Source organism: Prunus mume, linkage group LG5, assembly GCF_029339155.1.
Source record: "Prunus mume cultivar Tortuosa linkage group LG5, ASM2933915v1, whole genome shotgun sequence".
NCBI classification, from domain to species: domain Eukaryota; kingdom Viridiplantae; phylum Streptophyta; class Magnoliopsida; order Rosales; family Rosaceae; genus Prunus; species Prunus mume.
This window is the reverse complement of record NC_142702.1, coordinates 23,329,792-23,342,889: the sequence shown is the minus strand read 5'-3', so window position 1 is coordinate 23,342,889 and position 13,098 is coordinate 23,329,792. Positions and strand designations below refer to the sequence as shown.

Sequence of the window (13,098 nt, the reverse complement as noted above, 5' to 3'; positions counted from 1 at the left end):
CCAAGGCATATGAAAACTTACACACTAAAATGAAGGAGTTAAGTCTCCAAGCCTAATAAAAGATTGGCAAATGTTTCTTATCTATAAGCAATAAAATATTGAAGACTCAGAGTACTGCACATAAAGTCTGCAGATTATTTTACTCTGTGGAACACTCTGCTCCATAAGCCCTATTTGATAACTATAACAGCACAAACTACAAAAGCCATCAAAACCATCTTTGGAGGTGTGTGTCTCACCATTCCCAGAAGGAATAGTCTAATGAAACTAGCAAGTACTTTATAAAAGATGCTATGAACTTTATACCTGGGTAACACCATTTGTCTTGCATTGAAATTTCAGAGGCCACAGCTCATAGAAGTCCTGTGAAAGAGAAGAGGTGTCAGATGACCTAATCTAAGGTATCATAAGAATTTGGATATCTTCAACTTTGTCATAAGCCAAGGGAAAAGACAACAATCCAAGGAACACATATATAGTACCTTGAATAATTTTGCTTTTAGCAATTCTGGATGTACTTTGGAAACACCATTCACAGTATGCGAGCATACAATCACCGGGTTTGTCATTCGGATACTCTGTCAAATCAAATGGCAATTAATGGTCAAATTGCTAAACATTTTGTCATCAAGAAGACCAAAGAATCCTTAATGAACACCTTAAGAATGTACTTTTGAAAGGGGAAAAAAAGAAGCCAAAAACTCAATTTGCAGAGATTTCCAAATGCCCCTTTTCTTCTATCCTCTTCTTTTGTTACGTCATCATTTAAGAGAGGATTATGCATAGGAGACATAATATGATTGCAAGAATAAGCACAATGGTGTATGGATTAACTGTAGAGCTTACAAAATACTACAGATAATACCAGACGCCAACCACAACAATTGGAAGCCCAGAATCATATATCTACCACGAATACAATCAAATATATCTATTGCTTCAGATAAAGGAAAGCATAACAATCTGATGGAAATAGAACTCTAGGAGTAAAGATGAACTGGTGCACGAATTGATAAAATCAATATAAGAAAAAACATTGAATTCGGATCGTACAAGGTCGTTTCGTTTGGGAGAGAGCGAACAGAGAAGAGAATAAAGGGGGAGAGAGAAAGAAAACCTAGGTTTTATGCCTAACTACAAACGAATATATACCAATCTAAAATCTTGAATAGTCAGAATCCTTTCTTTCATTCTCTAGAGAATTTGGCATGCACATGCTCCTCTATGGATGAAGGCTCTTTCTTCCTCTCTCCATCTCCTCAGAATCCTTCCCTTCCTTCCATTTTCTTCAATCAACCATCGGCTATACCGGGGTTTTTTATTTCTTTATTTTTATGATAGTATAGCCGCACGGCTATACTTGTTTTGACACCTTCGCTGGGCAGGTCCTCTTTTTTTAATTTTATCTTATTAAATAGTATAACCGCCCGGCTATACTTGAGTAACTTTTTTTGTATGAAACTCCCAAAATGGAGGTTGAAATTATAAAAAAACCCAACACCCAAAACACTTTATAAACACACCCAAAACCCATCATTATACACACTCAAAACCCATTTATAAACACACCCAAAAAGTTGACTTTGGGGTTAATTTTGGGTGTGTTTCTATGTTTAAATAGTGCTTGGGTTTTTTTATAAATACATGTCTAGGATTGGGTTTATTTATAAATTTGTATTTTTAAAATAGTATAGCCCGGCTATACTAGGTTTTTTAAAAAAAAATTGTATAGCTGCTCGCTATACCTGTTGAGCCTGGGGATGAAATTACGAAGGAAGAGAGAAGAAAGCTTCTGCTATGCCATGCAGCTGGTGGGTTCTTCTGCGCTGTCCATATCTCTGCAATCAGCAATTGAGCTTGGCGTTTTTGACATCATAGCCAGAGAGGGTCCAGGCGCCAAGCTCTCTCCGTCTAAGATCGCAGCCAAGATTGGCACCAAGAATTCTGAGGCACCCATGATGATGGATAGGATCCTCAGGCTCCTCACCAGCCACTCTGTTCTCCATTGCTCTCTTGTTGCTGCTAATGAGGATGAAAATGGTGCGTGAGTCTGATTTTCAGAGGGTCTATATCCTTGGCCCCGTATCTAAGTACTTGTGAATGATGAAGAAGGTGGTTCTTTGGGCCCCTTGTTGGCATTGGATCAAGACAAGGTCTTCATGAAAGCTAGTTAGTTTAGTCCTCTTGGTCCTGCCACTAATTAAGTTATACTATTTTCTTTTCTCCTCTATACATTTGTTACTAGTTTTTTATGGAGTCTCGATGGAGGAATACACAAAAAGCCACACTTGCGTAGCACATGTGGCCTATTTAATGTTGGGAAATAGCTCTAAATGCCATCCTTTTTATAATTTTTTTCTTCTGAAAATACCACCTCTCCCCAATTTTTTTGCAACTATCACCTATAAATATATATTTATTGTCCACTTATTGCACACATATCACTTTTCTCTAAAATTTAGTTCTCTCTCAGCTCGCTCAGCTCCCTATTCACTCTCTCTGTGGTAGCTTGCTCTGTCTCTCTCTCTCTCTCTCTCTCTCTCTCTCTCCATCTAGCTAACTACACCTTTTCTCACGAAGAAGAAGATCAAGGACAACCTACAAAACCCACAGCTTTGCCCTCAAAACCCAATTCTTCCTCTTCCTCTCTGTTTTCTTCTCTACCCAAATCCAAACCCCAACTTCGTCTCTCTTCGAATCCCTTTTGCAACCTAAACAAACCCAAACAAAACCATCTTTTCTGAATATGACAGTATGTCTTGGCATTAGGTGGCCATTGTTTGAGCATTTTGGTCCAATTTTGGGGGGTTTTGAAGTTTGGGTTTACATGCCCTCTTCAAGAACAGCTTCTCCAGAAAATGAATTGTTGGGAATATGTAAGTTTTGATGTTAAATTGAATTTGATAACTGAATTTGGAATTGTGATTGATCTTCGTCTGTATTTTGCGTAGAAAGTGAAGTATTGGGATTGATTTTGTTTGTCTGAAACAACAAATGTGTTTGTTCTTTGTCGATTGATTCTTGCATTTGGTATTGGGATTTTCTATGAACTTATAATTATATCATAGTGAGGTAGCATTGTTGATTTGCTATTGCAATCATATTGTGATTTTATTGCGGTTGTATTGTATAGCTTTTGTATTGCTATGGTATTGCTGTTATATTGATTTTTTTTGGTGTTTTATTGATATGTTGCTGTAATTTAATAGGAATATATGTTGATATCATTTTTCTTTATCTGCTTGTGATTTGAGTAGGAGTTGAGATTATTCTTGGCTGAAGTATTATTTACAATCTCTCTCTCTCTCTCTGCTCTTCATATTTTTCTCAACATTTATGTGTTAATTTAATGTATGGTGTTGTTTTGGAACCATAATCATTGTCAATCTCATTGTTTCTTTAAAAGATTGTTGTGAATTGTTACTTCATTTTCTTCTTTCCTTTGTTAAGATATTTTTGTTTGGAGAAAAAGAACTCTGTTTTTGTAATCTAAAAGACTAGGTATCGATGTCCCACATCTTGGGACTAATTGAATGTGCTTTTTGATTGAAAGGAAGCTGGCATTTTTGGTTGAAAAAATGAAGGTATAATTGCTGAAGTAATTTTTACTTGATTTCAATTTGCCTATAAAACTTGTTGACTAGTGCTCAACAAGTTGGGTTTTTGTAGCTTGAGTTGGCGTATAATTTAGGTTCATTTTTTGCATGTGAGTGTTTTAATGGATTGGATCTTCTACCTTTATGTTTGTCAAATCTCAATCATGTTTATGAGATGAGTTGTGTAGTAGTGTTGGTTGAAATTAATATGTTATTTATTCATTGAAAGCATATTGTTTCCCGACGGTGAGTACTTGACCAAATTTTAATTTGCCGCAGTTTTGTCTTGACAATTTATGTTTCTTTCTCTTTTTCTTTTCAAATTGCACAAGGAAAAGAAAAGCCGCACCCAACTCGTTTCCTAATGAAGAACAAATTTGAGGTTAACAGTTACACAATGTGTTTTAGCTAGTTTGTGCAGACACTGATGTGCAAGTCATACATTGGCATTGGAGACCATTTTCTGTATAATGTAATGCGTAGACAATGAGTTCTTTGAGATGCCCTCTGAAAACAAAAGCAAAGCTTCTATTATGAAAATCCTAAGCAAACTTGTAGCAAACTGTACACATCATTGATTATGCTTGTTATTAGGCCCCAAGAATTAGTAAGGACATCTAAGATATTATGTATTCTTCTTGTGGAGTTGTATGTTTCTAATATTTGTGTAATGTGTTTGATATTGTTTTTGAGGTCATTATTATAATGATATGAAATTTTCATACATGGTTATTATGTTTTATGTACTATTTATTATCTGTAGCAACTAAATATTGTAATAGTTCAACAATTAGAACATTATATAATATGGGAAAGAGAGAACAAAGACATCCATAAAATATTTGTTTATTGCCATTTTATTGCTTTTGCAATGGTTGTCTATTGCCGCTTTATTACTTGTTTATTGCTTTCATATTGCTTTTGTATTGAATGTCTATTGCCACTTTATAATCTACATGACATTATAATGGAGTGGAAGCAACTATGGATATCGTCAAAATTAACCATTCTTACATTGTCGTCTTTTATGTTCAAAACTGTCGTGTACGTGACTGCCGTCTCTTGCTCAAGATCCCAAAGTTTTCAAGGAAATTGAATTAAAATTTCATTTAATGGTATCAAAATAATTACATGGTCTCCTATACAATAATATTCAATACAAGTTTTTTTTATTTCACGTAATCTTAAAAAATGACCAAGTATCTCAAGACTTAACAAATTGAAAACAAAAATCTCCTATTTAATTGTTGAATTTACATGAAGCATCATCCCTTTTACTCTTGCAGTTGCTCAAGCCTAGTCCCCTCTCAAAAGTGATGATCCAAAATCCACTAGCTGACTAGTCTCTCCAATCTACCAAAATATTTCATTCATTTATAGAATATAAGATACTTGATAAAACAAACCAAAAAACCTGAAGCTCTCAAAGGCAAATATTTCTTTCATTGATAGAATCTAAGATATTTAATGAGTATACTTCCATACAAAGTCATCAATTATTTTCATCAAATGAAGAATGACATATCAACCATTGTGCTTTCACCCCACAAATTTTCTAATTTGAAGCATAATGACATCTTCTAAATATACACTCTAGCTATGTACAACTATATGTCTATTATGTATAAGCTATTCATAATTTCTTGTCATTTAAAAACTTTTGTCGGTATTGAACTCAAGACACCAATGAAAACATTTTGAGGCAGTTTGAATACGTACAACAGAGCAAACTATCACAATTGAAGAATACCTCTTACCCAAGATGTGTGACATAGATCCCTGCTGGCATACAAGACTTTTCAAATTTTAGACAACCAAAGTTTAAGTGCAAAAGTAGAAAACTGACCTACATAAATCCTGGATCTTGTTGATAAGAAAACACTCACCATGAGTACCTAGTCTTTTAGATTACAAAAACAAAGTTCTTTTTCTCCAAACAAAAATATCTTAAAACAAAGGAAAGAAGAAAATGGAGTAACAATTTCATAGTAATCTTTTAAAGAAACAATGAGATTGACAATGATTATGGTTCCACAATAATACCAAGCATTAAATTAACACATAAATGTTGAGAAAAATACGAAGAGCAGAGAGAGAGAGAGAGATCGTAAATAATACTTCAGCCAAGAATAATCCCAACTCCTACTCAAATCACAAGTAGATAAAGAAAAATGATATCAACATATATTCATATTAAATTATAGTAACATATCAATAAAACACAAAAAAAAAAAAAAATCAATATAATAGCACCATAGCAATACAAAAGCAATACCACTACAATATAACTGCAATAAAAATCAATATAACAGCAATACCATAGCAATGCTATGGGATCCTTTGGTATTGCCACTTTATCGATCCACCACTTCAATCGCTCAACACCTACCACTTTGGTAAAAGTTGTTTGGTAATTGGTTACCATATGTGACATATACCATCCTTGATGATACATTGTCGCTTTGGGAAAAGTTATAATAAAGATAACATATTAGGTAGAAGTCTCCTTCTATTGACGGATTCTCATAATAACATGATGTAATGGACATCTTGTGTGGCTTGCTACGAATTTTACTTAAAAGATCATAACAAATTAAAAAAATTAAGACATGTAGTTGTGATCAACAAAAATGACATTAAAATGACAACCATTTAATCGAGATAATCTTTGAGAAAATACCTAAAACGTAGATATTCTGAATAATTGAAATACAATATAGAGTCTCAACTCAGCTAAATATTAACAATATAGTACTAAATTGGTATTCCAACTGTCTTAATATTATATACTAGAGCCACGTGAATTGTATGTTAGGTTTCCTAGCTATAAGTAAACCCATTCCGCTAGCAATGAGTTTCAGAACGTAAACATAGACACTCCAATGGCTTCTTCATTGGAGAGAAAAAGCCATCCCAAAATAAATCACACTGAGCCTGAGGATGAAATTACAAAGGAAGAGGAAGAAGAAAGCTTCTGCTATGCCATGCAGCACTCCAATGGCTTCTTCATTGGAGAGAAAAAGCCATCCCAAAATAAATCACGCTGAGCCTGAGGATGAAATTACAAAGGAAGAGGAAGAAGAAAGCTTCTGCTATGCCATGCAGCTGGTGGGTTCTTCTGCGCTGTCCATGTCTCTGCAATCAGCAATTAAGCTTGGGGTTTTTGACATCATAGCCAGAGAGGGTCCAGGCGCCAAGCTCTCTTCGTCTGAGATTGCAGCCAAGATTGGCACAAAGAACCCTGAGGCACCAATGATGGTGGATAGAATCCTCAGGCTCCTCACCAGCCAATCTGTTCTTAATTGCTCTGCTGTTGCTGCTAATGGTGGGTCTGATTTTCAGAGGGTCTACAGCCTTGGCCCTGTGTCTAAGTACTTTGTGAATGATGAAGAAGGTGGTTCTTTGGGCCTCTTGTTGACATTGATTCAAGACAAGGTCTTCATGGAAAGCTGGTTAGTTTAAGCTCTCTTTAACCTATCACTAATTAATTATATCCTCTTTCCTTTCCTCCGTTATTCATTTATTTTTAATTTTTTTTACTTATGTTTTTATATATTTAAGTTTGATTAACATATTGGCACATGCATTACACATGATTATATTAAAATTAGTATAATGGGGAAACCAGAAAACTACTGGAAAATGATTGAACTTGGGCGTATGGGGACAGACTCAATGTTATACCCACATTTATAGACAATCTCACTCCTTAAAATAGCATAATTAAAGTCAGTCTGGGAATCTTGGCTAGGGAAGTAACTATGAAAATTATACATGGTCCACCCAGTAATAGAAGAAAGGCCCTATATAATTCAACTTTTATTAAGTTCCCCAAATCAAAGAAACAAACCACATAGTTTGTGCTAATTATAATACAAATAGCCAATAGGGTATCTAACTCCAACTTTCTACGCATAATAAATTCACAGGTCTCAACTGAAAGATGCAGTTGTTGAAGGAGGAATTCCATTTAACAGGGTCCATGGCATGCACGCTTTTGAGTATCCAGGTTTGGACCTCAGGTTTAATCAAGTGTTCAACACAACAATGTTTAACCACACCACCATTGTCATCAAGAAACTTCTTCATATCTACAAGGGCCTTGAAGACAAGAACCTCACACAACTTGTTGATGTTGGTGGTGGTTTGGGAGTGACCCTTAAGCTGATCACATCTAGATATCAACATATAAAGGGTATCAATTTCGACTTGCCCCATGTTGTAAATCATGCCCCTTCCTATCCTGGTAGGAATTTAATTTATTTGATTCAATGTGAAATCTTAGTTTTTGCTTCATCGGAAGCGATATGTGAAATTGGTACACAGGTGACGAGGGGTAAATTTAAATGTTATTCAAGTAGACACAATGATCTTCACACACTTTAATCCTTGACCACATATACTTATGATTAGTGAACTGCTAGTCATGAGAAACCATAACGAAGAACAGCACACAACAGATAGTGATGACTAGTCAACTGCAAGAACACAAACCCAGAAATGCATGAACATCATGCGATGACTAGTCAACTATCGAGAACACATCATAATTAAATAAACAGAACACAACATAGTGATGACTAGTCAACCGCATGAACACAAACCCAGAAATACATGAACATCATGCGATGACTAGTCAACTATCAAGAACACAAACCCATAAAATTACAGAGCTGCAAACCAAAATTGTTCAACCCAGAAACCCACCATTGGGAAAAACTGGGGATCATCAACCGACCAGGCAATCCATTAAGCAAAGAAGATTCTTACAAAGAAACACAAGCAAGCTCAAGAAATCCTAGATCTATTTAGAAAGATAAGCTATACCTCCTTTATGCAATCTTTTTCTCCAACTTAGCAAAACTAGCAGCTTAGTCTTTCATGGCAATGACAGCTTCTTCTTCAGCTCTTTCATCCCATGGCACCAGCTAGCTAGCTCCAACTCAGACAGAAACCAAAATTTGGATTCAAGGAAGAATGACCAATTTATTCAAGAAACCAATGGCGAAACCAATTGAATCTTGATCTAGATATATATATATATATATATATATATATATGAGAATGTGTTTGTTCTAGCTAGATGCAGATTTCATATTTCTAAAGCAGTTTTCGACAATCAATTTAGAAAACTCATAGATGAAATGGTGGTTTTGTCTTGAGGAAAAAGAAGCAAAAGGATGGAGGAAACCTTTTCAAAACTTCTCCTAAAAATGATGGCTGCCAAATGAGGAATTCTTTGGCTTTTACCCAAAAATTCCTAGGTCAGAATAGACACATGACAACTTAGAAATTCGCAAAGTATGACAAAAAAGATGGATAGGATCTAGCTGGAAATAGTGAGCTGGAAATCCTACTGATGCAAAGGTTGACAAGTCATACGAAGGAAGGATGACTAGTCATAATCTTTGTCAAACACATTGTTGTCCATCAGAATGTAGCTAGATAAGAACACCTAGATAAGTAATTCTTAATCTAAACCTAGAGCTTGGGAAATTAGCATGATTGTCCTATTACAAAATTGTCAAGGAAAGCCAAAAAAAAAAAAAAATTTCACAAAATGCATACATTTACAATATATATATAAAATGGAAGTTAAATATATATTTTTTTGCCGGCGTGGAACATGTTGGAGGAGACATGTTTACTAGTGTTCCAAGTGGGGATGCCATTTTTATGAAGGTAATTTTTGGATTTCTCAAGCTTTAAATTTTTGGTTTTCTTGTTTTAGTTTAAGAATGGTAGCTAAATTTATGAAGCTGTTCTACTTGTCTTCTAACACATTTGTTTGTAGTGGATACTTCATGATTGGAGTGATGAGCACTGCCTAAAGCTGTTGAAGAATTGTTACAAAGCTATTCCACACAATGGAAAAGTGATTGTTGTGGAAGCACTTCTTCCAGCTATGCCAGAGACTAGCACGAAAACTACTTCCCAACTTGATGTTGGAATTTTAAAAAGGTTTTAAAAATTTAACCGTTTTATTTATTTAATGATTTTGGCTGTTTTATTTTATTTATGATGGGGGTTATAAATATTTAATATTCAGGTTTTATTTCTATATTAAATGCCTTAATTTTCTAGTTAGTGAACTTTTCTGGTTGGTGAAGGTTACATGTTATTGGATGCCTATAAAAGGCCACTACTCCTTCACATTTGAACAACCACTATGCACCATCAGAATATCACATACCACAATCACAATCACCACCACAAACTAATTCTCTCATTTCCTACTTTTATATATATTATCTACTTTATATTATTATTGTGACTTGGATACCTATATCCGTCTATGAACGTGCTCATAGCGGATCTTGAGTTTGTGTACAAGGGGTTGTATCTTGGAGTTTTGTAGACCGTCAGTACCTGCACGTAGGAAGGCTACAAAGGCTTTAGGACAACGTCTTTGACGTGCTTCACCGTACCAAACTCACCTTCTTACTTATTATTTATTTTGCTTTCACTTACCTATTATTTTGTTTTCTTAAATTTCATTGTACCTTAAAACTTTCCAATTTGTTTATAAGTTATTTATAATATAAATATTTTTGTATTTGGCTTTACAGAAAAGGAAAACTATATTTTTTATAACACTTGATGTGGTGATGATGAACTCAAAATCCGGGAGGGAAGGAGAGGAGTGAACAAGAATTCATGGCCCTGGCAACTGGTGCTGGATTTAGAGGCATCAGATATGAATGTTTTGTCTGTAACTTTTGGGTTATGGAGTTCTTTAAGTAACCAATGCACATGAAAACTTACAGACTAAAATGAAAGTGTTCCGAGCACTTTTTCATTTTTTCTTTAGTCCTCTAGGTAGGAAGGTCCTCTTCTTTTTATTTAAAAAATCGTATTTGTAAAAAATAAAATTTGTATAGCTGCTATACTTGTTTTGACATGGGGGGCCTAGTTGCCAGGCCGATTTTTTTTAAGTAACTAGTATAGCCGCACGGCTATGCTCTGGAATGTTTTAAAAAAGTATATCTGAGCGGCTTTCTGGGGTATTTTTTAAGGCTTAATTATGTACATGCCCCCTGTGCTTTCCAACTTATCTCAGATTACCACCTGTGTTTGCAAATGGCTCAAAGTACCCCCAATATTTAAAAAACCGTCTCACGTTACCCTTTCCATCAGTTTTTGAAGTTCCGTTCTGAGCGTTCTGTTCATCTCCCCAAATTTCCAGAACGCAACCCATCCCTTTGTTACTGTTCATCCGACCAGTTTTTGGGCTGCCATCTCCTCCTCCGGCCACCCCAAGCGACGACATGGGTATCAAAAGAACCAGCACGTTGTCCTCTACCACCCTCACATCTCATCCGCTACCAACTGCCGTCGGATCGCCGAAAAAGCAAGAAATTGGCCAATTTTACCCAAAATCTCCATCGCTCGTTCGGGCGATTCCGAGCACCATTTGCTTCGATCCAGGTATGGTTTTTCAACCTCTCGAGCTGTTCTTGCTGCTAGTTGTGTTGGTTATGAGACATTTCTGAGTTTTGGAGGGTAAATAAGCGATGAACAATAACAAAGGGGATGAGCTGCTGTTCTGGAATTTGGGGGATGAACGATAGCGTTAAACGGAACTTCAAAAAAACTGGTTCATTTTCTTGTCAAATTGCAAATAAAGAACAAAAACTGACTTGTTATAAATATCAAAATGATGGGTTTTAAAGAAAACGTCGTGGTATTAAAATAAAGAAATTATATATTAAATTTTACCTTCTTCTCAAATGCTAGGCCTGGATCATGAATTATATCTCTCATGAAACGCATCACGTAATAGCCACACTCTATTTGTTGGTTGTCTAGGAGTGCCGTGTAGATTTTTCCATATAGGTGATTTACATGATGATTTTTTGCCTGTGTGGGAGTTATACATTTTGATTGAACTGTTTCAAGAAAACAAAACTGTTAGTGACAAAACTAAAAATCAGCATAAAAAATATTTACCGTCGTGGTATATAAGTGAAGACGACGGTGTTGTAAAACAAATGATGTCATATTTTATTTCAAACGTCGGAAAATAAGAACTGTCGTTGTGTATCATTCTAACGTCGATGACGAAGAAAAACGACGTATAACCAAAGTTTTTTTAAAATGAAAGTTGAACAGAAAAAATTAAAACGGTTCTAAAATGAAAAACACAAACGATGTGGTATTTCAATGAAGATGATAGTTTCAAGAAAATACTGACATTGTAAATGATTTCCAACGTCGGTTATTATATACCGTGGTTGTGTTTTCACTACAATGTCGGTATTTAAAAAATCCGTCGTATCATTCAAATGCATAAATAAAAAAATTTAGTTTTTCATTAATAAACTTACGTATTCACTATATTTCTCATGTCCTCGTCAGTAGAGCAGTTTGGCAATGAATCCATGTAATAGATAGTCTCTTTAGCTGGTCTCACAATTATTAACACCAAATGACCCCTACACAAAAGGATCCATACATATTAAATATACTGCAAATATATATATATATATATATATATTACAAGGGATCAATATTGCAAGTATATAGAAGGGGACTAACCCTGGATTATAAGGCACCAAGTAAAATTGATCCCTATCTACATTTTTTAGGCGTTCTGAGAGATGTTTTGAATGGTGAGATAACGTTCCAGATTGAGAGCTGACTTGTCTAGGGTCCACGAGGCCAACAAGGTTTACCATATCTACCATTTTTAAATAGTCAAATAAATACCTAATTAAATATATGAAATTCAATTAAATTTAAAAGAAAGAAAATGTAAAAAATTAAAAATTAAAAAAAATTGGATTTCTAGAATTACCTCATGTATACTGCAATCACTGTGGATCCAATCTCAACCATGGAAGCAAATTGTAAAATGTCTTCACTCAAGAGCCAGGTATCATGATTAGAGCCAAACATTTCCTCTGGCATGTGAATTCTAATGGTCTCGTTAGAAGGCTTCAACTTGGTCTCGACATATTGGCATAGGGCTAACAGAGGAGCTGGCATGTCAAGCTTTGAGAGATCCTGTAACAATAAATAAATAAAAGTTAGTTTGTGCATGAAGTAAAATAAACGACTCCAACAAATCAACAAAAACGACGTAGTATATAAGAGCTACTCCAGCGGTAAGCCCAGCTGAGGCTAGGGAAAAAAATTGCATTCTAGTGGAGCAAGGGGCGGGGTGTGGGACCCACCAACCGGGCTGGCCGAAGGCAACTTCAGCCGAGGTCCAAAGCGCGGGGTGACGTCGGTGGCGTCGACACGCGATAATCAAATTTTTACCGTTGGCGCGTGCAATGTAAAAAATTTGAACCAACATGCGACGTCGGACGCAGCCCAACGGAAGCCACGTGGCACGCCGCTCCGATTTGATTCCAAAGCCTTCATCCAACCGCTGACGCGATTTTCTAGCAATAAAATTATGGAAAAAATACTATAAAATACTTTAAAATTCTGATTTTTTTTTTCCTATAAATACCTATAAATACCCTTCACTTTCAACACCAATTCTCATACATTT

General features: G+C 35.4%; 1 protein-coding gene across 1 annotated transcript; it reads left to right on the top strand.

Annotated features, from left to right (window-relative positions):
- Window positions 1–6,578: 6,578 nt before the first annotated feature.
- Window positions 6,579–9,564, top strand: LOC103342358 (isoflavone 3'-O-methyltransferase 4-like). Its single transcript, XM_089052418.1, has 4 exons — window positions 6,579–7,048; window positions 7,526–7,837; window positions 9,209–9,278; window positions 9,391–9,564. The coding sequence occupies exons 1-4, from the start codon at window positions 6,594–6,596 to the stop codon at window positions 9,562–9,564; spliced, it is 1,011 nt and encodes a 336-aa protein (XP_088908544.1). The 5' UTR covers window positions 6,579–6,593.
- The last annotated feature ends 3,534 nt before the right edge of the window (window positions 9,565–13,098 follow it).